The 21,426-nt window shown below is 36.0% G+C and overlaps 1 protein-coding gene across 1 annotated transcript; it reads left to right on the forward strand.

Moving 5' to 3' along the window:
- Positions 1 to 237: 237 nt before the first annotated feature.
- On the forward strand, positions 238 to 15,935 carry LOC131860288 (uncharacterized). Its single transcript, XM_059214676.1, has 3 exons — positions 238 to 348; positions 13,073 to 13,516; positions 15,705 to 15,935. Exons 1-3 carry the CDS (start codon positions 238 to 240, stop codon positions 15,933 to 15,935), a joined length of 786 nt encoding a protein of 261 aa, XP_059070659.1.
- The last annotated feature ends 5,491 nt before the right edge of the window (positions 15,936 to 21,426 follow it).

A 21,426-nucleotide genomic window follows, 5' to 3' on the forward strand; every position in this document is an offset into this window, starting at 1 on the left:
ATATGAAATTGCCATTGATATTGATAACTAACGATTTACATTATCAACTATGAGTGGCGGTTTAAAATTATTTTAGTGTTCACGAGACTAAAAATAGTGTACAGGACAGTCAGCCTTGTTATTTTTTACTTATCCTTTTTCCTATTTGAAGTGATGGTGAGATCTCTCACTTCTCAACAGTCCCCTTGTTAAATTTGTTGGATATGGTTGCCATTGCACCGAAAGGTTGACCTGTCAATGTCCGTTACAACCACTAGACAGAATCCACAAGAGGCAGTTAACCCAAATCGCAAACCCACTGCTTGTGCTGCACAGAGACCAAGGGCGCACACCATGCAACAATTTGAGGTTTGAACCCTCGATCCATCTCTGTTACCATTTGTTGGGTATGATTGCTGTTGCACCAAAAGGTCGACCTGTCAATGCCTGCTACAACCACCAAACACAGAATCCATGTGAGGTGGTTAAGCCATGTTACAAATCCACCGCTTGTGTTGCACAGAGACCCAAGGGCCCACACCTTGCAAAAGAATTGACTATACTATGAACTAGTTGTCAAGATATTTACATGTTTGTCTTTGGTGTCTCTAAAGACATCACACTCCAATGTCTTGGTGCAAAAATGTATGCCCTTTCTTCCCATTCTTCTTTTGGCCTTTTTTAATATCCCATTTCACATCAAAGTTGATGAGAGTTAGCTTTTAATTGAGCAATAAGAATTTTATTGATGATCACCCATTTAGTTGAACTCTTCAATATAATAATTCTTTTCTCTCTAACACTATACTCCATGTGTGCTTGCAAAACATATGCATAACAGAGTCTTAATCTCTTTGTTATTTGTGGTGCATGCATTTAAGCCCTTTCTAACCTACAGAAAAAAAGCAACATGGATAGGCTTTTAGGTTTATTTTTTCAGTATTTTTAACCCATCAATGCTTACAATGCTTATGCTCATATGTTGAGATATTTATTTGAACATATAAAAATGACTGGTAGAAAAACCTAGATGGCATGGTGTGGGAATACTTTGTAAGACAACAAAACTTTGAAAAGTTCCCAAAAAAAATAAAATAAAATTTCACTAGAAGTTGTGATGTAGATGCCAAAAGCCAAGAATGATATGTAACAATATTATACTAGGATATTTTGATATAATGATCTTCCTTTCATTGAATGCTAAAAGGATTGATGAGGTTTGAGAAATATTATATTGATCTAAGATTATCTCAATTGATAGTGAAATTATAACCTATAATAGTTGTAAAATTTGTGTAAGGTCCTATACCCAAATTCAATTCATAAATCAAGTAATCAATTCAATAATATCATCCATAAAATAGTTAATCTAAAAAACATCATTATATGAGCAACATCTCAATACATGCTATGCCATCACATGACATAATATCCATACATGAATCACAAGTACATGATAAAACAGTGTACAATAATTGACTTGGGTAGTCCATTGCCTTGTACAAGACGGGAGACTTCAATAATATAATCTAATAGTCTTTTGCAATCAACAACGAAAACATGTTCCCAACTACAAAGCTTACAATTCTCTAGAGAGTTCTTCTTGATATGAAGAACCTCTAACTTTACTTGAGATACTTAGCAAAAAGGAATTTAAGAACAAGAGGGAGTTTGATGTGTGCTTGATATATCTACATGCATAACATATTATGATCGATAAAAGATATGACAATGAGCAATAAATAAATCCCATTTATTTCAACGGTCTAGGTAGCTTGACCAAGCATATACCATATACAATAGAAAAAACAAATTCTATGCTCTTGTTAACCCATATTTTACATCCATTCCAGAAATTAACTTTCCCAAAATTGCTCATAAAGACAATCTTTTCTTAATGTAACATAATAATTTGCATAAGCTCCTCTAGTCTAAAAGACTACGTTGATCTACAGAAGTTAGAGTTTGTGCTTATTTCCTTATGAATTGTATGTGAAAGAGTGTATGTCAATTATTACAAGATCATCTTGCTACTGATCTTCCCACCATTTCATAGAAAAAATGCATTTCACCCTACTTTTATGAAGCTTCTATTCAATATCCTTGTTAACCCATATTTTACATCCATTCCAGAAATTAACTTTCCCAAAATTGCTCATAAAGACAATCTTTTCTTAATGTAACATAATAATTTGCATGAATAAAAAGAGAGTTTTAAAGATTAAACAAAAAAATTGCTAAGAAATCAAATTTTTATCATTCACTTACATACATCACTAACTAGTACTATTTCATCAAAACAAATATATAACTGAATTCGTTTACTTGCGATGTTTTCTATATTAAACAATTTGTTTATCATAATTCCATTGCATTTTGCAGGTGAAGTAGAAGGATAATCAATTCTATTGTTTATATTTCATATTGCATGTGTACGTATTCACATATATACATGCATAAATGCATTAGTAATAATGGTATGTGTATAGGTGCATGTATGCATATTGTATTATAATAAAAAGCTGTATCAAATCACTATTTTCATATAACACACAATCATGGTAATTGTACTTTAATGTTGGATCATACATTCGTATGAGTATGTGCATTTGGGTAAAATGTCTTTATGCATACACCCATATGCATGTATAATACAAATTAATTGCTATATCCAACCATGAGTAAGAATAAATCAGCTTATTACATTAATAAGAATTCATTTTCAGATCTAAACAATATTTCCATACAGAGGAAATAACTACTTCCAGCATAAAAGATCATAACTTCTGATTTGAAGAGTTTTTTCACAGAATATGCTAATGGTTTACAAAACATATTGTATGTATAAACACATACAATCATATCAGCATATAATGAAATTGAAATGGAAAAAAAACACAGAGATTTAATTCAGAACAAGAGTGCAGATTTAACACACAAAATTTGAGGCAAATAATACTTGCTTGGCAATGTTTGGCTGTAGTAGCTATCTCAGCCCTCCTCACTGCTGAAAGTGCTGGTTAAAACTCCTCTTATCCTTGCCTTAGAAAAATGCTAGTAAACACAATCTGTAGCTTCTGTTTGGGAGTCAAATTAGTACTCTCTCTTGTTTCCACGCCTTGTTTCTACAGCTGCTCCATGCCTCCTTTGATCATTGCTGCAAAATATTAAGTTTGCAATCAATATTGAAGATACTTTAATACCCCCTCAGCTGCTCCTATTTTCTTTCAATGCTGTGTGTGGTTTCTACTTATAATACGCCTCATATATCATGCATGAAATTTGTCTTAACATAATGGACGGCTCTTTCAAAACTGCCAGTTATATGCATGGTTTTGTTTCAATAAAATTGTTATTTTATTTACTATTTTCTCATTCGTATGGAAATAATAAGCTTGCATTAAAAATTAATTTTGAAAGAATATTATGCAAGAAAGGATATGTTTAGTTAACTCAGTTGGAACTACCAGATGGCTGGAGATTTACAACTAAAATAAGGTAATGTTTTCCTTTTAATTTGATTAGATTTTCTATATATAAACTAAATATGTATAAAATAAAGAACCATTTAATTTAATATTTTAAAATAAAATTAAATAAACATATTAAAATAAAGTTTAAAAATTAAATGAAAAATAAGGAAGATTAGTTTATCATTATAATGTTTTTAGTTGATTTAAATTGAAAGCAATAGTTAAACCAAACAATAATCTACTTTTTATATTTTTATCTAATTTAAATAAACAATCATTAAAATATTATTTTCTATTCATTTAATTTTTTTTTTTTTCAAAATAGACATTAGAAAACACATTTATTTATCAATTAAATAAATATTAAACGTATTTAATTTTCAAATTAAATCAATCTTTGAAATTTACTGACATATTAAAATGAATATTAATTGATCCATTTCTTTTCATTTTCAATCAAACACAAAGTATACATTCACGGTCATGCTTGGCCATCTACATGCAATGTAAGAATGAATAAAAGTATGTGGTATGTGCAAGATTTCTTCATATTCAAAGATGCCATTCGATTAAATACCTCTACCTGGGTTATGTTTTCGTCTTCGACATTGTGTCTAAATTCAGCTGTACTAAATTTCTCATTAGTAGGGTTAGTAAATAAACCAATAGACGATGCAATACAAATACATTACATCATCATTTAATCTAACATGCATTGAAACTTAATATATCTATCTATCATCTATATCATCACCCATAATCCATATGTGGCACAATCAAATGGTCTAATCCACTTTTTTCATAATGTTGTAACTATGAAAGCAAAAGATCGGTTTGTGACACTTTGATGCTATTCATAAGCATTGTTTGATTGTCTTGAAAAAGTCAATTCTTGGATTAAATGGTGTAGACACTTTAAAATTTCCTAAGTACTAAATTGCCTTCCCCAAGCCCAAATCTCTCTTTCGCATTGATTAAATTCTACACCCACAACCACCCAACCTTCTCCTAAAACAAATCTATATTTAAAGATTTTCTACTTGATGAGATAACCCAAGATAATATGGATGCCATTATTGCCCAATAGAAAGATCAATTATTAGAATACCTTCTTAATGAGGGCACTAAACTTACCCAAGGTTTTGATAAGACAAAATCAGAGTCCATCATTCGTCAAGACTTACCACCACATACACTTGGTAACCTTTGGAGTATTAAACCCGAGTCCTCTGATGATGATAATATCCATCACATGGACCAATGAGTGAGTAGTGGTGTCCCACCACCTTCTCCTCCTTATGACTGCCTTATTAGTCAATGCACAACTAGCTCAAAAGATACATCAGCTTGGCTAAGATAATTTAGGTTCACCCCAAGCCTCGCATGATCAAAATTGGTCTTTGCCAAATCCATCTCACAACACTTAATCTCTCATGTCTCAACAACACGGTTCTTATGATGCCCCGCTAGGAAATCCCAAAGTAATAGCAACTAATAAACCAAAACACAGAGAAAATATATATTTTTTAAAGAGAGATAATATATCATCCATCTTTTAACTCTATACAATGCTAAGTAAATGCATTACATAACATAGATGAATTACAACAACGTTAAGCGAAAAAACTTTATCACATCTCATAACAAAACTCTAGGGGTTCCCTTACGTTGCTACTAAGCAACACTAACTATCATTCATTAATCATAAAACTCATCATATAAAGGTCTATGCTAAGTTCATTTTAATGAACCAAATGAAAGATTCCTATGACAATCTTCATAAAGAATAAGAACATTTAATCCACATGAATACATTCACTTACAAGATATCCTTTAATACAATTGCAACTATCATAACAGTCCTATTACAATCATTTCCACTTGGAAAATTCATTTATGAATATCCTTTTAGGGCAAAAGCAAAAAGCTGTGTCACCCTTTGGGCTAACTGGCATAGTCCGACCGAACTTAGTTTGGTTGAACTAAGTTCGATCGGAGCCCATTGGCGCAATCGTGGTGCCTAGATGGCACCAAGAGTTAGACCGAACTGAGTTTGACTGAACTTGCCTATGTGTCAGGTGATGTGGCAACACAATCACCATTTTGTCCGCATTTATGAAACTAAACTGAGTTTGACCGAACTTAGTTATAATTGTCAAGAGTTCGGTCGAACTCAGTTCGGTTGGCCGAACTTGCCTATGTGTCAGGTGATGTGGTAGCAAAATCACCATTTTGTCTGCATTTCTAAAACTTTTCACTTCCGTTCTATTTTTCTTCAGGCGTAATATTTTTTTACAAAAATAAAAAAATACCCTTTTGTAGAGTTCAAAGTCAGGAATCTGGGCATATAATTTTTTTAATATTTTGATTAATTTTAATATTTTTTATTTTTTAAACATTGCAAGTAGGTTTTTTAAGTTTAAAAAGAGGTTGATTTGAAATTAAAAAAAATATTAAATGATATTAAAAAATAAAAAAAAACAACATTTTTCTCTAGATGATAGAATCTTCTCCAAAAGGATATAATTTTTTTGTTGATAATGATAAATTTAGTAGACAAAAGGTGACATCGAATGAAAACTACAAAATTCAGCTATGCTGGACTTTGAAATATTATTACGAGAAAAATATGCATCAATTTTTTTAAAGCACTGCATATATATGTCCTCTATTTGGAAAATTAAAATGAGAAAAAAAAGTTCGTTTTCATTTTTTTTTGGTGACGCTGACTAGAACTCCTGATTTTCAGCATTTTTTAGCAATAAAAAATCTATCTTTGAATATATAAAAAAATGTCAATTTTTTTTAATAAATTTTTAAAAAAATAATGGACATAAATTTCATTCATATTTCTACATTTGATTAGTTTACATCATTTTGAAATTCAATTTTGAAATGTCACTTTTATATGGTCAAAGTTAAACAATTTTAGTTATGTTGGCTACTTCCTTTATAAAAGGGTGACACAATATTGCGATTTTAGCCTTTAAATATGAATACAATTATGCAATTACACATTCTTTATAGTGCTCCTAGAAGATTCATAACTAATACATTTCAAAAGAAGAACAATTTGAATATGAATATAGAATCACTGGTACATAAGGTAAGATCCATCTAGGTGCGCACAAACAAGAAACTCTGAAGACAAACCCCAATGGATGGTAACACACTACCACCGGACCATGTGGAACCCAGAGGTCCCATTACCTATTTTTGCTAACAAGCTCAATCAGGTAGAGCTTTTATGTTTTTACAAACAAAAGGTACATTTTTATTCTGTTGTGTTACATTCATAAACATTTTAGAAGAGAAAAGAAGATTACTATCATATCTCATTATGCAGATGCATATGATATAGAAAATGTACACTATTTTTTAAAAAGTAATCTTTATTGATATGATTGTACAATGTCTCACACAAGCCGTGAGACTAACTGGTATGGTGCAAATGAAGAAAATACTATATATTTGCAGATGCAAAACATAAATGTAAAATGCACATAAGGAAGGGTGACTCCTCATTGCCTGAATGACGAGTCCTCTTTGTGTAGCTTTGTGTCATCTAGCTTGCATCCAGTTGTGCCTCCTTGCCGACCTAGAGTACCTGCATTTGAGAAAAACAATGTTGTTAGAGCAATGAAAGTCATCATTCTTTATACGCACATGCACCTACAAACATATAATCCATCCTTCATGTGCATTATAACAACTAGTATGTCATATAGGTCGAGGAGACATGTGCTAGATCAAATCATCAGTAAGAAATCAGATATGCACTATTTTTGTCTAACTTGTTTGCTTCATGTGCAGATACAAGAAAAGTAACATGTTGGTGTTTATCAGTTTTACATGAGTGATGTAAAATGTGGCTCCCACAAGGGTTAAGCCCAACTCATTAAATGTTCCATAGCAGAGAAGACATAGATGCATATCAATGTTTCAGATTAGGAGTGTTTCAAGAGGTGTCAAGATTTTGTTTTGGGATAGATAGTTATCCAGAGCAATCAAAATGCTCTGATAACTATCGTGTGCTAGAACAAAACCTTGACACTTCAATCAAAAGACTACTTCTTAGCACACTTATATTGCAACCATAGTCAACTTCAATGGTGCAATTCAAGAAATGACAGTGACCATACGAAGGCACAATGAAAAGGTGAGCAAAGCAGTAAATGATTAAAGGCAAATCATATGGCAAATATCTTTACAACATCCTCATAAGAAGATAATAAGGTTTCCACGCATCACTGTTTATAGTAATAAGTCATGTGAAAAAGTAGATCACTTCTACAAAATATCAGTTTTGTGCAATCTCCAAGAGGGCAAAGACATCCATGTTGATAAAGCATCAAAGTGCAATTATGATCTCCAAAGCAATGGAGATGATTAGAGGATAATAATGTGAAAAGGTTTAAAGCCAAAAGCAACCTTAAGAGTTCTCCAAAATGACATAAGCAGTTTCAATACTTTATGATAGCCAATAAATCAAGAAAGAAAGATTTTTATGTAAAAAATGTAACATAAGACTCATACACAGTCCCACCATTACATTGGGTATCCAAAGACCCATTACATGTACACAATGCATGGTAGCTGCTAAAAGATGAGTAGATCATTCAAAATGCAACTCACAAATTTCATAACAAAACATAGTGGTTTGAATGAAGAATAGTCAAGTATCCATGCTTCTGTAAAGAGTGAGTGTAGATACATGGTGAAGGACAAAGATATAAGATTAACACATTTGCAACAGTTATAGGTTTCACACAAATACAAAGACTATATGCCAGAAGAAGAACCCCAAAGAACAGTAGAGGAGACATTCATAGCAATAGTTCAAGGACAATTCACGGTAATGAGACGGCATATCTTCTTATCACATAGTGCATGTACAATCTAGGAGTTAACAAACCTGTAACAATGTTGATGCAACAAAAAAGAGCACGTAATTAATATAATGAAGTTTGTTAGTGAGTGCCAAAAGAAGGTGACAATAGTATCATGCACTCAAAAAGTTTATCTCTATCATTAGGGTGTGTACACAGTCAACATTCAAAGCAATGATCACTTATTGTGTGTATGAAATGTAGCCATTGAAATCTGATCCTAAAGCCAGTTAAAACTTCAAAGGGTGAAATGGAATGAAGGAAGTCATCTACGAATAATGAATGCACAAAGAGATTGCAGCCTATCGGGAGTATAGTGACTCCACCCAACTCATTAAGAACACCTATTATATGATTGCAAATCCACATAAATCTTAGATTTACAAGGATCATGTATAATCAACGAAGTTGTAGACCAGTCAGAAGTATGCCACCTTTTATAAGAAATACAAGTTGATTCTTTCATAAATGACAAATTTATTTCAATGAAGTAACAGAGCAAAAAAGATTTGAGAAGACATTCTCAGTCATCATTGTCAAAGCATAAAATAATCTTAGTTATCTATGAAAGGAAAGTCTTACAAAACAGTAATGACAACCTCAAGAGCTAAGAAAGAGACTCAAGTACATTAAGTTAAGCATATGTATTGTTAAGAGTTTGCTAAACTGTCCAAAGGCAGAGACTACAGTCCTTCACAAAACAACAATCAACTTCATTAATGCTTGGCAACAACACTTTATTACAAGGGTTACATCAAACAATAATGGTGATAAGGCAATATACATGGATCTCATTGGAGTTGCAGATCATCATGCCAACCTTCATGAGGAATATTTGATACTGGCAACATTGCAACATTCAACATCCAAGCTTTTGGCAGTGATTTTTGAGTATTTCAAATGTAGTGATATCAAAGAATGCAGTCACATGAACTATGCCCAAACACCAAAACTATATCAATGCATTGACTGTCCAAGTTCAAGACGATCACATGAAATCTCACTACATTAGACATGGATCCCATATCAAAGAATGCAGTCACATTACTTTAAGTGTTTGATTAACACTTAAAGAAATAGTAAATAAACCTTTTTAGGGTCTCTCTTGTAAACCTCTTTATTCTATGCAATTGACTTATAAAACTTGTAAATCTTTATTTTAAGGTGATACTAATAAATCACTTTAAGTGAAAGATATTTTGAAATGCAAAGTGAAGTGTCATTAAGTGTTGTGTAAGATAAGCAAAAGAGAGGACTTAGTTGTCTTTGAGTTCTTTGTAAACATGAGAGTAAAATTAGGTGATTTGGCCACCTAATTGTGAGTTTGACTTCAGTTAGAGAGTCCAAGTGGGTGAAGGTTGAATCAAGGAGTGATTTGAGGGGCATAGCTACTTGTTTCAACTAGTTATATCCCTATTTTGATGGGATTTTCAGTTGCATTCGACCCCAAGAGTTTGTTTTCAAATTGAAAACTCTTGATGCATTTTTTGAAGGAGCTTTCTTCAGTCACATGCTTGATTTATAGGAGAGGTGACAACACATCTTTTTGAGAAATTTAAATTTTGGAGGTCTTTTGTATAAGTCTCTCTTCTACACTTAGTTTTCTCTAGTTTTGAGTTTGGACCTATTGTGGCAGCAAACATTCACACTTCTATAACTCATTCCCTATGAGTGTTTTTAGATTTTTGTAAGCAATTTTTTCAGATTTGGAATGCATATATCTCCTATTTCTCAATAAAGAAGCTTGTTCTCTTTCTCCTTTATTCTTGGTTCCAAGTATTGTTTGTGAGTTTTATGATAGAATATTGTGTTATCCTTTATTTTTATCAAATTCCTTCAATGCTGAATGCTAAGAATATTATGTCATAGTGTAGGTCCGTTTTACTGTTTCATTCTTTTGAATCAAAATTGTGAGAACCTCATTGTTCTCCTTTGTGTATACATCAAAAAGTCAAAGCCTTTCATGAGAATTACTTTTGCAGGCATGAATAATAGAGTTGTGAGATTCTATAGTTTCAGTACTTGAGCATTTTGTAAGTTTGTAAGCATTTTAGATCATTTTATTCATTGGTGAATCACTTAGTAGTTTAATTTTCAGTTTCTGCATATCCTCCTATCCCTTTTCCAGTCATAATTTTCGTTAGTTTTAGATGATAAAAAAGGAAGCTGACCTATAATCCGAAGGTCTAATCTCACAATAGGATACCCACAGCCTGAGAGTAGTCCCATGTTTCATGGGATTGTAGATTTTTCACATTTACGTCAGGTACAAATCCCCTTGACAACAGGTCCAACCCTCATGTTGGAGATAGACACAAGGCCCCAAACAACAACCAAGAAGGCTAGGTATTAAAGAACTAAGCATAAGACACCATTACACAAAATAAAAAGTAAGGATAACAATAAAATACCACAAAAGAAACATTCCAAGGAAAAGGTAATAATCCAAAACCTTTAGGAACTAACAAAAGAGTCCCAAAGAAACTTTTGAAACAATCGAAAGATTCCCAGAGGCTTCTAAGTAAAATGAACAACACAATAGGATACTAGGGTACATAAGGAAAGAGTGTCATCGCAGAGCCTCTCATGAGTTACCTTGGTAGTCTGACCCTCTCCTAACTCTAGACCCCAACCCCCATGGAGAATTCATGTGGTACTATATAATCCTTTCATGAAGACAAGGCATTGCACATCATGCTAGCTGCAACGTCTCTTCAGATGAACATGCCTTCCCAATCTAATCCTTTGTCTATACGAGAACATGAGTCCATGAGTGGGACACAAAACATTATCTTATTATTTTGTGAAACCTAACCCAAAGTTTTATTATTAATGTTATCACTGATTAATATGCTTTCATATGGGTTACCCTGGCAACCACTTCCCCCTTAATGCACCTATCTATCCTATCACATAAGGTACAAATAGAATTCATTCCAACATAAAATGAACCAACAAGAATCCAATATCAAGCTCAACTTACATAACTGGAATATGACTTTCCATAAAAGATCCTAACAACAAGGGTTAAGTCTTGAAATTGAAATTGAAGCATAAATCACCGAATCTTTCCATAATCAAGCATGGTGATGGGAAAATAAACACTAATCCAGTCCAATAAGTATAGGAGTTGAAAAAATACAACAGCACAGGAGCCCAAATGATCTCTGCAAGATGAAAAACCTGTTACAAGGAGAAGCAAGGAAGCAAATCACAGAAGGAACAAAAACACAGGAAAAATATGCTCCAAAAGATGAGAGCTCAATAATCTCCAAAAATGTATTGTCAATAATAATCCTTCTTCATACAATGAAAAGAAAGAACTCAACCTTTAATTGGTCAAGAAACCCTAAAAGGGAAAACCCTAGGCTTGCACATAATAATTAATAAAAGAATTAATTATTATGCACCTAAAGTTAGCTTAAGTGTAAAAGAGATAAAGGGAACATAAATAATTAAACAAATATTGTTTAATTAATCAGGTAAATACCCGAATACTCTAACACCCCCCCTTAAGCTAGACTTAGGGAGAAGCTAAAACCTAGAACAGCTACTGAAAGCAAGAAATATGGGTCCCGACAACAAGGCTTGATCAGGTACCCAAATACAATGAAATCTCTATGAACTGGAGAAATAGAGAAAACCACGTGGGAAAAAAACTCTACTCCAAAAAGAGATGGAAAAGAACACCACTAAAGCATGAAGAACCTGCAAACTCTGTCGAAGAATAACTCCTGATTTGAAGAACCTCCACTAAAATGGAACATGACCAGGTAGAGAAGACTGTAATCTGTATGAGTGCCCTCAAATGACACTACTCGAATTAGAAGGCAAACAAGGCAAACAACTGAAATCGAAGATATAGATGGCATGAAAAAAACCAAAGCCTGAAGAGCTGATCAATCGAACCACGGAAGCATTAGAACCAAGAGGACAAACCTCCCCATAATGCTGAAGAGGGAGAGGGATAGGTACACTGAAAAGAATGGCCAACAAGAACTGCATGACAATGAACCAGGAACATCAAAGGTGCTGAGAAAAGTACATGGTGTCGTGGAAGGAACATTCACTTGACACACATCATGAGGTGAATGTCGTTGAAGGAACACTCACTGGACAAAGGAAGATGACAAACAAAAGGCAAACATCAACCCCCTCATGGCACTTTATAAGTAGTGCATGTACAACAAGGCACAAGAAGTGCAAGATTCCAAGTAAACAATGTATGATGGCACTTTATCTCAATGTATTTGCATAAATACAATGCTACAATGATAATAAGACTGGAAACAGAAAGAACAACAAAAATCGAGACATCCTACTCAGAGAAGAGATCCTTGGACCTAAAACAACCAAGATTCCACCAGAGTGCTGAAAAGAAAAAACTGAATAAAATATGCATGGAGCAGAATCTGGAAATAAAACTCAAATGGCTAGAAAATACACAGCACACGCTTTCCAAAAATATAAACTTTTTGAAAAACGGAGGTCGGATGCTCATTCTATGTCCCCTGGAGTGCAAAAAAGAGACTTCACTTTGGCTGGAAAAAAACACAGTCAAACAAAAAAATTGGGAACAATTACCAACACCATGAGGTCCGGCTCAGAACCAGCTTTTCGATGCCTATTTGTTTTTGAAAAAATGACTCTGTATGCTCAAGATATGGCCCAAAACCAAACCCCCCTTCAAAACAAGAAGAAGGGGTAGTCTGGTGGCTCTGACGAGCGGAGGTGGCCAGTGAGCGGCGCTCCAGTGGTGGTCGAGTGGACCTTCGGTGGCCAGGGGGTTCCCCGGTGGCCGGGTGGCGGAGCCACAGTGGCCGGTGGGCCGGGCGGAGGTTTCCGACGTCAGCAGTTGTGGGGCCAAGAGGAGGCGATAGGGGACAGGGCCGATGGGGAGTCTCTTTGGGTAGTGCAGCGGTGGCGGCAAGGGCCGGGGTGCTGCGAGTAGCGTGGGCCGGGGAGCTGCGGCGATGGGGGCCGGGGAGCTACGGTGGCGGCGGGGTCCAGTGGCGGCGCTGCAGGCGGCGGTGGGGCCAAAAGGCACTGCAGGAGGCTGCAGGGAGGTGCCAGTGGGGTAGGGGGCCGACGACAGCTAGAGGGCCGGCGGGGCTAGAGACCGAGGACCAGCGGGGGCCGAGCTGGCAGGGGGCTGGACTGACAGGTCCTGTCGCCGTACGTCGGATGGATTGTTAGGTCCGGACCTTGCGTAAAAATACAAACCCCCAATTTTATTTTTTAACAAAAAAACAACCTTCGCCTTTTTTTGATTTTTTTTACAAAAAATTGAATTTCGGCCTGCATGTCATAAAAAGGTTTTTATTTTTTGCAATTTTTTTTCGAACTGCATGTCAGGGCCATATGCCTTGGATCTGAGCAAAAAATGCTCTTAGAGGCTCAGGAACCAAAATAGGTCAAATTTTATATGACTATAGGGGTTTTCGGGCCTTCTGAGGACAATGGTGAGGTCCGTTTAGGACCAAAGTGCTCAGAAAAAAAAGCCTATACCTAGGTGCATAAAAAAAACTTTCTGAAACCCCAGATCTGCTTCCAATGCAAAAATTCTCAAAACAAGAACAGATAGCTGCAGATTTGAAGCTCTGATACCATGTAGGAGTTGAGAAAATACAACATCGTAGGAGCCCAAATGATCTCTGCAAGCTAAAAAACTTGTTACAAGGAGAAGCAAGGAAGCAAATCATAGAAGGAACAAAAACACAGGAAAAATATGCTCCAAAAGATGAGAGCTCAATAATCTCCAAAAATGTATTATCAATAATAATCCTTCTTCATATAATGAAAAGAAAGAATTCAACCTTTAATAGGTCAAGAAACCCTAAAAGGGAAAACCCTAGGTTTGCACATAATAATTAATAAAAGAATTAATTATTATGCACCTAAAGTTAGCTTAAGTGTAAAAGAGATAAAGGGAACTTAAATAATTAATCAAGTAAATACCCGAATACTCTAACACCCCCCCTTAAGCTAGACTTAGGGAGAAGCTAAAACCTAGAACAACTACTGAAAGCAAGAAAGATGGGTCTCGACAACAAGGCCTGATCAGGTACCCAAATACAATGAAATCTCTATGAACTGGAGAAATAGAGAAAACCACGCGAGAAAAAAACTCTACTCCAAAAAGAGATGGAAAAGAACACCACTGAAGCATGAAGAACCTGCAAACTCTGTCGAAGAATAACTTCTGATATGAAGAACCTCCACTGAAATGGAACATGACCAAGTAGAGAAGACTGTAATCTATATGAGTGCCCTCAAATGAGACTACTCGAATCGGAAGGCAAACAAGGCAAACAACTGAAATCGAAGATATAGATGGCATGAAAAACACCAAAGCCTAAAGAGCTAATCAATCGAACCACGGAAGCATTAGAACCAACATGACAAACCTCTCCATAATGCTGAAGAGGGAGAGGGACAGGTACACTGAAAATAATGGCCAACAAGAACTGCATGACGAAGAACCAGAAACATCAAAGGCGCTGAGAAAAGTACATGGTGTCATGGAAGGAACACTCACTTGACACACATCATGAGGTGAATGTCGTGGAAGGAACACTCACTGGACAAAGGAAGATGACAAACAAAAGGCAAACATCAACCCCCTCATGGCACTTTATAAATAGTGCATGTACAACAAGGCACAAGAAGTGCAAGATTCCAAGTAAACAATGCATGATGGCACTTTATCTCAGTGTGTTTGCATAAATACAATGCTACAATGATAGTAAGACTGGAAACAGAAAGAACAACAAAAACCAAGACATCCTACTCAGAGAAGAGATCCTTGGACCTGAAACAACCAAGATATCCACTAGAGTGCTGAAAAGAAAAAACTGAATAAAATATGCATGGAGCAGAATCTGGAAATAAAACTCAAATGGTTGGAAAATACATAGCACACGCTTTCCAAAAATATAAACTTTTTGAAAAACGGAGGTCGGATGCTCATTCTACGTCCCCTGGAGTGCAAAAAAGAGACTTCACTTTGACTGAAAAAAACATAGTCAAACAGAAAAATTGGAAAAAATTACCAACACCATGAGGTCCGGCTCGGAACCAGCTTTTCGATGCCTATTTGTTTTTGAAAAAACGACTCCGTATGCCCAAGATATGGCCAAAAACCAAACCCCCTTCAAAACAAGAAGAAGGGGTAGTCTGGTGGCTCTGACGAGTGGAGGTGGCCAGTGAGCGGCGCTCTGGTGGTGGTCGAGTGGAGCTTCGGTGGCCAGGTGGTTCCCCGGTGGCCGGCGGGCCAGGCAGAGGTGTCCAACGTCAGTAGTTGCGGGGCAGGGTGGAGGCGATAGGGGACAGGGCCAACGGGGAGTCTCTTTGGGCAGTGCAGCGGTGGCGGCAAGGGCTGGGGTGCTGTGAGCAGCGTGGGCTGGGGAGCTGCAGCGGTGGGGGCCGAGGAGCTGCGGTGGCGGTGGGGTCCGGGGGCGGCGATGGGGCCAAAAGGCGCTGTAGGAGGCCGCAGGGAGGTGCCTGCGGGGCAGGGGGCCGACGACAGCTGGAGGGCCGGTGGGGCTGGAGACTGAGGACCAGCGGGGGCCAGGCTGGCAGGGGGCTGGACTGATAGGTCCGGTCGCCGTACGTCGGTTGGATTGTTAGGTCTGGACCCTGCGTAAAAATACAAACCCCAAAATTTTTTTATTTTTTTAACAAAAAAAAACCTTCGCCTTTTTTTGATTTTTTTTTACAAAAAATCAAATTTCGGCCTACATGTCGTAAAAAGGCATTTTTTTTCTGCAATTTTTTTTTTGAATTGCGTGCCAGGGCTGTGCGCCTTGGATCTGAGAAAAAAATACTCTTAGAGGCTCAGGAACTAAAATAGATCAAATTTTATATGACTATATAGGTTTTCGAGCCTTCTGAGCACGATGGTGAGGTTTGTTTAGGACCAAAGTGCTCAGAAAAAAGCCTATACCTAGGTGCATAAAAAAAACTTTTTGAAACCCCAGATTTGCTTCCAATGCAAAAATTCTCAAAACAAGAATAGATAGCTGCAGATATGAAGCTTTGATACCATGTGGGAGTTGAGAAAATACAACACCACAAGAGCCCAAATGATCTCTGCAAGTTGAAAAACCTGTTACAAGGAGAAGCAAGGAAGCAAATCACAGAAGGAACAAAAACACAGGAAAAATATGCTCCAAAAGATGAGAGCTCAATAATCTCCAAAAATGTATTGTCAATAATAATCCTTCTTCATACAATGAAAAGAAAGAACTCAACCTTTAATAGGTCAAGAAACCCTAAAAGGGAAAACCCTAGGCTTGCACATAATAATTAAGAAAAGAATTAATTATTATGCACCTAAAGTTAGCTTAAGTGTAAAAGAGATAAAGGGAACTTAAATAATTAAACAAATATTGTTTAATTAATCAAGTAAATACCTGAATACTCTAACAATAAGGTCTTAAAAACTCAAAATCACATGAAAAAATAGTACCGAGTCTACACAAGCCTTTGGAACTGATTGAACATAAAACAAAAACTTACAACTTAGTTCAATCCTAAAAATAGTGATTATGTGCACCCATTTAATATTTTTGCGCATGTGAGTCATCTTGTTGTGAATAAGTGTCATATTACTGGGCATATACACTCTGTTTCCGTGCATACATGATAGAGTCTGCTTGCCAGAACAAGAAGACTTGACACTAAAAAACGGGTAACAAAAAGACTCCAAAGCAAAAATCTAATCAAAAACCATTTGAGAAGGGTCTAACAACCTTCTAAAAACATTTATAAATCAAGCATAGGGATTCATACAAGAATTTCAATCGAGAATTAAGCAAAACTGAACAACTAGAATGCTAAATCCCCACACCCGATTTTAGCAAAACATAATCTTTCAAAACATAAATTAAATAACCGATTTCAAACAATAAATGCAATCAATAACATATTCCCATATCCGCCTAATAATCCATTTTAACCAATATTGTAAATTTAAGTGGAATTAAGACTGGGAGATAGGAACCTACTTGGAAACCTGTGAATAAATATAGAGAAGATAAAGGAAATTTGTCGACGAATTTCAAACCATGAATCTTTCTCAGATCAACAATAAAATATCAACAAGCAAGCTCAAAGAAAACAATCCAAATTTAAAGCAAACTAAGAAAAAAATCTTCAATCAAAGCTACAAATCCTTCTCCAGTCCCATGACACAAAAATCTCCTTTGAAAATTCTTCACAAAATTACAACCACAATTCTTCCCAAAAACTTCATAAAGTAACGTCAACTAGTTCTCATAAAGGATAAATAAAAACTAATTATCTACTAAATAAAGCTCACAAAAATCATGCACAAAAACCTTAATTCGAAAAATTATAAAATAACATTTAAAAAATAATATTAAATTAATTCCAAAATTAAAAGCCCCACAAATAGAATCAAACAATAATAATAATTAAATATTAAATCACCAATTAAAAATCCCCTATAAATAGTTAACTCCCACTTGACAACCAAGAAAAAAAATAAAATAATTAGTTAATTCCAACTAAAAATATAATTATCCATAAAAAAATAGGACAACTAGTTCCACCAAGATAGAACAATCAGTTCCACTAAAAATAAAACTAAAAATATCACATGCACAATATTTAATCAATTAATAAATATTATCCAGTAATAGAAATATATTTATTATATCGAAAATACAATTAAAACAACAATAAATTATTATTTATTATTAATTAATTTATATCACTCAAATTACAATTGATATCAATAATTAAAATAACTTAAAATCCCATACTCAAATAATTCATAAAGTAATGTTGATATAAAAACAAGACTTATCACTAACAACAAGGTGATAAGATATTGTCTAGATGACACATTTGACGGGATAAAACAAAGACTAGATAATTGTCCCTAGGTTAGGAAAATGGCTAGGGTCAGATACATTTTGGGCCTTGTACTATCCCACTGTACCACTATTGGGATTTAAAGACACGCTCAGACCCGTGAGACTAGTTGGAGTCGATGTCTAGTACTTGCAACCTGCATAAATGTGTTGTACACACACACACACAAAATCCCATCTAGTGAAAGGAAATCATGACGTCGTACGAAGCTCATGGATGAGTAATACAAAATCATTCCTTTCACGTAACCCCAAGTGAACAATGCAGTAAAGATCTATCCTGAACATAAAATCCGTAAGCATCAACATTATAAAATCTAAATAACATTTGTGCATCATAATGAATCAACAATATAGAATCCAAGTCATAAACGTACCATCACTAACATCAATATATCCATCTCAAATAAAACATAACAGTAATATGTCGTGAAACATAAAAGCATCATAAAATACCACAATAACATGGATCACATGAATGTATCCACACAAACAAACTAGTGAAATAAACCACACATAATGAGCCAAACATAGTCTAATAAGTTGATGTCGATGTCGTGCCCCTCATAGCTATTGATGCTCTTGTTGCTCCTTTTGTGGCCTCATCTCCCGAGGTCCCCACTTCTGCTTCTTCTATTCTGCAACCACGATCCCCTGCCATTGGATCTGCTTCTGCTGCTGTTGTTTCATCACAGCTGCTGCTGCTCGATGATGATGTCGATGTTGTGCCCCTCACGACTACTGATGCTCCTATTGCTACGTTTGTGGCCTCATCTCTTGAGGTCCCCACTTCTGCTTCTCCTATTCTGTAGCCATGATCCCCTACTGCCGGATCTTCTTCTGCTGCTGTTGTCTCGTCACAACATGCTACTGCTCTACAACAACCTACTGATGTTATGTTGCAACACTTTGTTGACACCACTGTTTGTAACCCTGCGGGGTCCCTTCCGGTTGATCTTTCTTTTGATGGACCTAATGACATCGCCTGGACTGTGGTTACTCGTAAGAAGAAGGGGAAGTCTTCTCCCCTACTCCAAACCCCCCCTCATTGGGGTTTGGGTGGCTTTCCACCCCTTGAGTGGGGTCTTTTTTGTTCTCCAGTTAAATAGGTTTCCTTGCCTGTCTGTCTGTGTTTGTTTCTAACTGCCTTTGGGTTGTTGTTCTATTGATAGTTTTTGACTATGTTAAGGGTCAACACCCTAGTTAATGCTTCTTTACTAATAAAAAACATAGTCTAACAAGTCAAAGTAACAAGTATCTAAAGAAAAGCATGGAGGGGTAGTACAACCTCCCCCCTAGACCTAGGCTTACTCTTGGAAGCCTACAAACAAGAAGGGGTACAACTCTCTCATCCTCTCTGCATCCTCCCAAGTAGCTGAAGTATCGCCATTCAAGTCCCATTGGACCCTTACCTGCTCTATGTCCAAATCCTTGAGGGTCAGCGTACGATGCTGAAGTATGCTCACAGGCTCCAAAGAAAGCTGCTTGTTGTCGACCTGCAAATCATTGAAATCAAGAACATGCGTCACATTTGAATATACTATCTAAGCACTAAAAAATGAACCACATCATGGATGTGGGATATGCTCAACAAAAAATCTAGGTGGTAGGCAATAGGACCAATCCTTTGAAGAATCTCAAAAGGTCCAACAAAACTAGGCGCCAACTTAGAACCCTTTCCATAATGGATTGGACTCTTACATGGACACACCCTAAAAAACACTCGATCTCCTACTGAAAATTGATGATCCACTCTATGAGCATTTGTATACTTCTTTTGACGATCCTACGCTACAATCACATGCTCTCAAATGCAGATTACTTGCTGCTCCATGTCTTGAAGCATCTCAGAACCCAGGACAATTTGATCCTCTAAATGATCCCAACTCAATGGAGTATGACACAAACAATGATACAAAGCTTGAAAGGGTGACATACCAATCAAACTATGATACCCATTATTATATACAAACTCAATAGATACAAATAATCTTGCCAACAAGGCTAGTGATCCATCACATACATTTTAAGCATATCCTCTAACACCTGATTCACTCACTTCATCTATCCATCAGTCTCGGGGTGGTATGTCGAGCTATAATTCAACTGGGCTCCCAAAACATGTTGAAGAGATGTCTAAAATGTAGAAGTAAATATTGGATCTCGATTTGATATGATCCTACGAGGACTCCCATGCAATCGCACAATGTTCCTCATAAACACTCTTGCTACAAAAGCTGCCACATAGGATGATCTCATAGGAGAAAAGTGTGTCACTTTAGTCAATCTATCCATGATGACCATAATGGCATCATGTCTATGCAAAGAGATCGATAATCCAATAATGAAATATATAGATATAATGTCCCATTTCCATTGTGGAACAATATTAGACTGCAAAAGTCTTGCGGGATGTTGATTCTCTGCTTTCACCCTTTGACACTCCAGACATCTGGCTACAAAATCAGCAATATCATGCTTCATACCAAACCAATGATACAACTTCCTGAGATCCGCATGCATCTACTTCACACTGGGGTGTGCAAAATAGGGTGCACAATGAGCCTCTATCATAATCAAAGTATGAAGACCCTTCGTGAGTGGAACATAAATACATCCAATTTGTCACAAAATACCATCCACCTCCAATGAATAACCCATATATCTACCTTCTAAAGGTCACTCTAACTCTACCTCTTCTTTCACTTGTTGATACTAAGGATGCAAATAAAGTGCCTCAAGAATCCTACTCTGTAAATCAATGCCAAGAGTCAACACAAATATCTTATTTCTCCTCCTGCTCAAGAGTTTTGGGACCACACTATCCTTTCCTTGAATATAATAAACATCAAAATCATACTCACACAAGAACTCCATCCAACAATGTTGCATAGCATTCAGGTTTAGTTGAGTGAAGATGTATTATAAACTACGATGATTGGTGTGCAACTCAAACCAATGACCCAAAAGAAAATGTCTCCAATGCATAAGAGCACGAACAACTGTTGATAACTCCAAATCATGTGTAGGGTAGTTCAACTCATGATTCTTGAGTTTGTGAGACTCATAGGCTATCACACGACCATCTTGCACAAGAACTGCACCTATACTCTCCAAAGAAGCATCAATACAAACCACAAATTCATCTGCTGGATCTGGAACTGCCAAAATAGGAGTGCTGGTCAA

Source organism: Cryptomeria japonica, chromosome 11, assembly GCF_030272615.1.
Source record: "Cryptomeria japonica chromosome 11, Sugi_1.0, whole genome shotgun sequence".
Classification (NCBI taxonomy): domain Eukaryota; kingdom Viridiplantae; phylum Streptophyta; class Pinopsida; order Cupressales; family Cupressaceae; genus Cryptomeria; species Cryptomeria japonica.

Coding starts and splice junctions, on each gene's coding strand:
- LOC131860288 (XM_059214676.1), top strand. CDS start 238: ATGTCCGTTACAACCACTAGACAGAATCCACAAGAGGCAGTTAACCCA. Junction 349..13,072: donor ACACCATGCAACAATTTGAG/GTTTGAACCCTC, acceptor TGACGAGCGGAG/GTGGCCAGTGAGCGGCGCTC. Junction 13,517..15,704: donor GACTGACAGGTCCTGTCGCC/GTACGTCGGATG, acceptor TGGGCAGTGCAG/CGGTGGCGGCAAGGGCTGGG.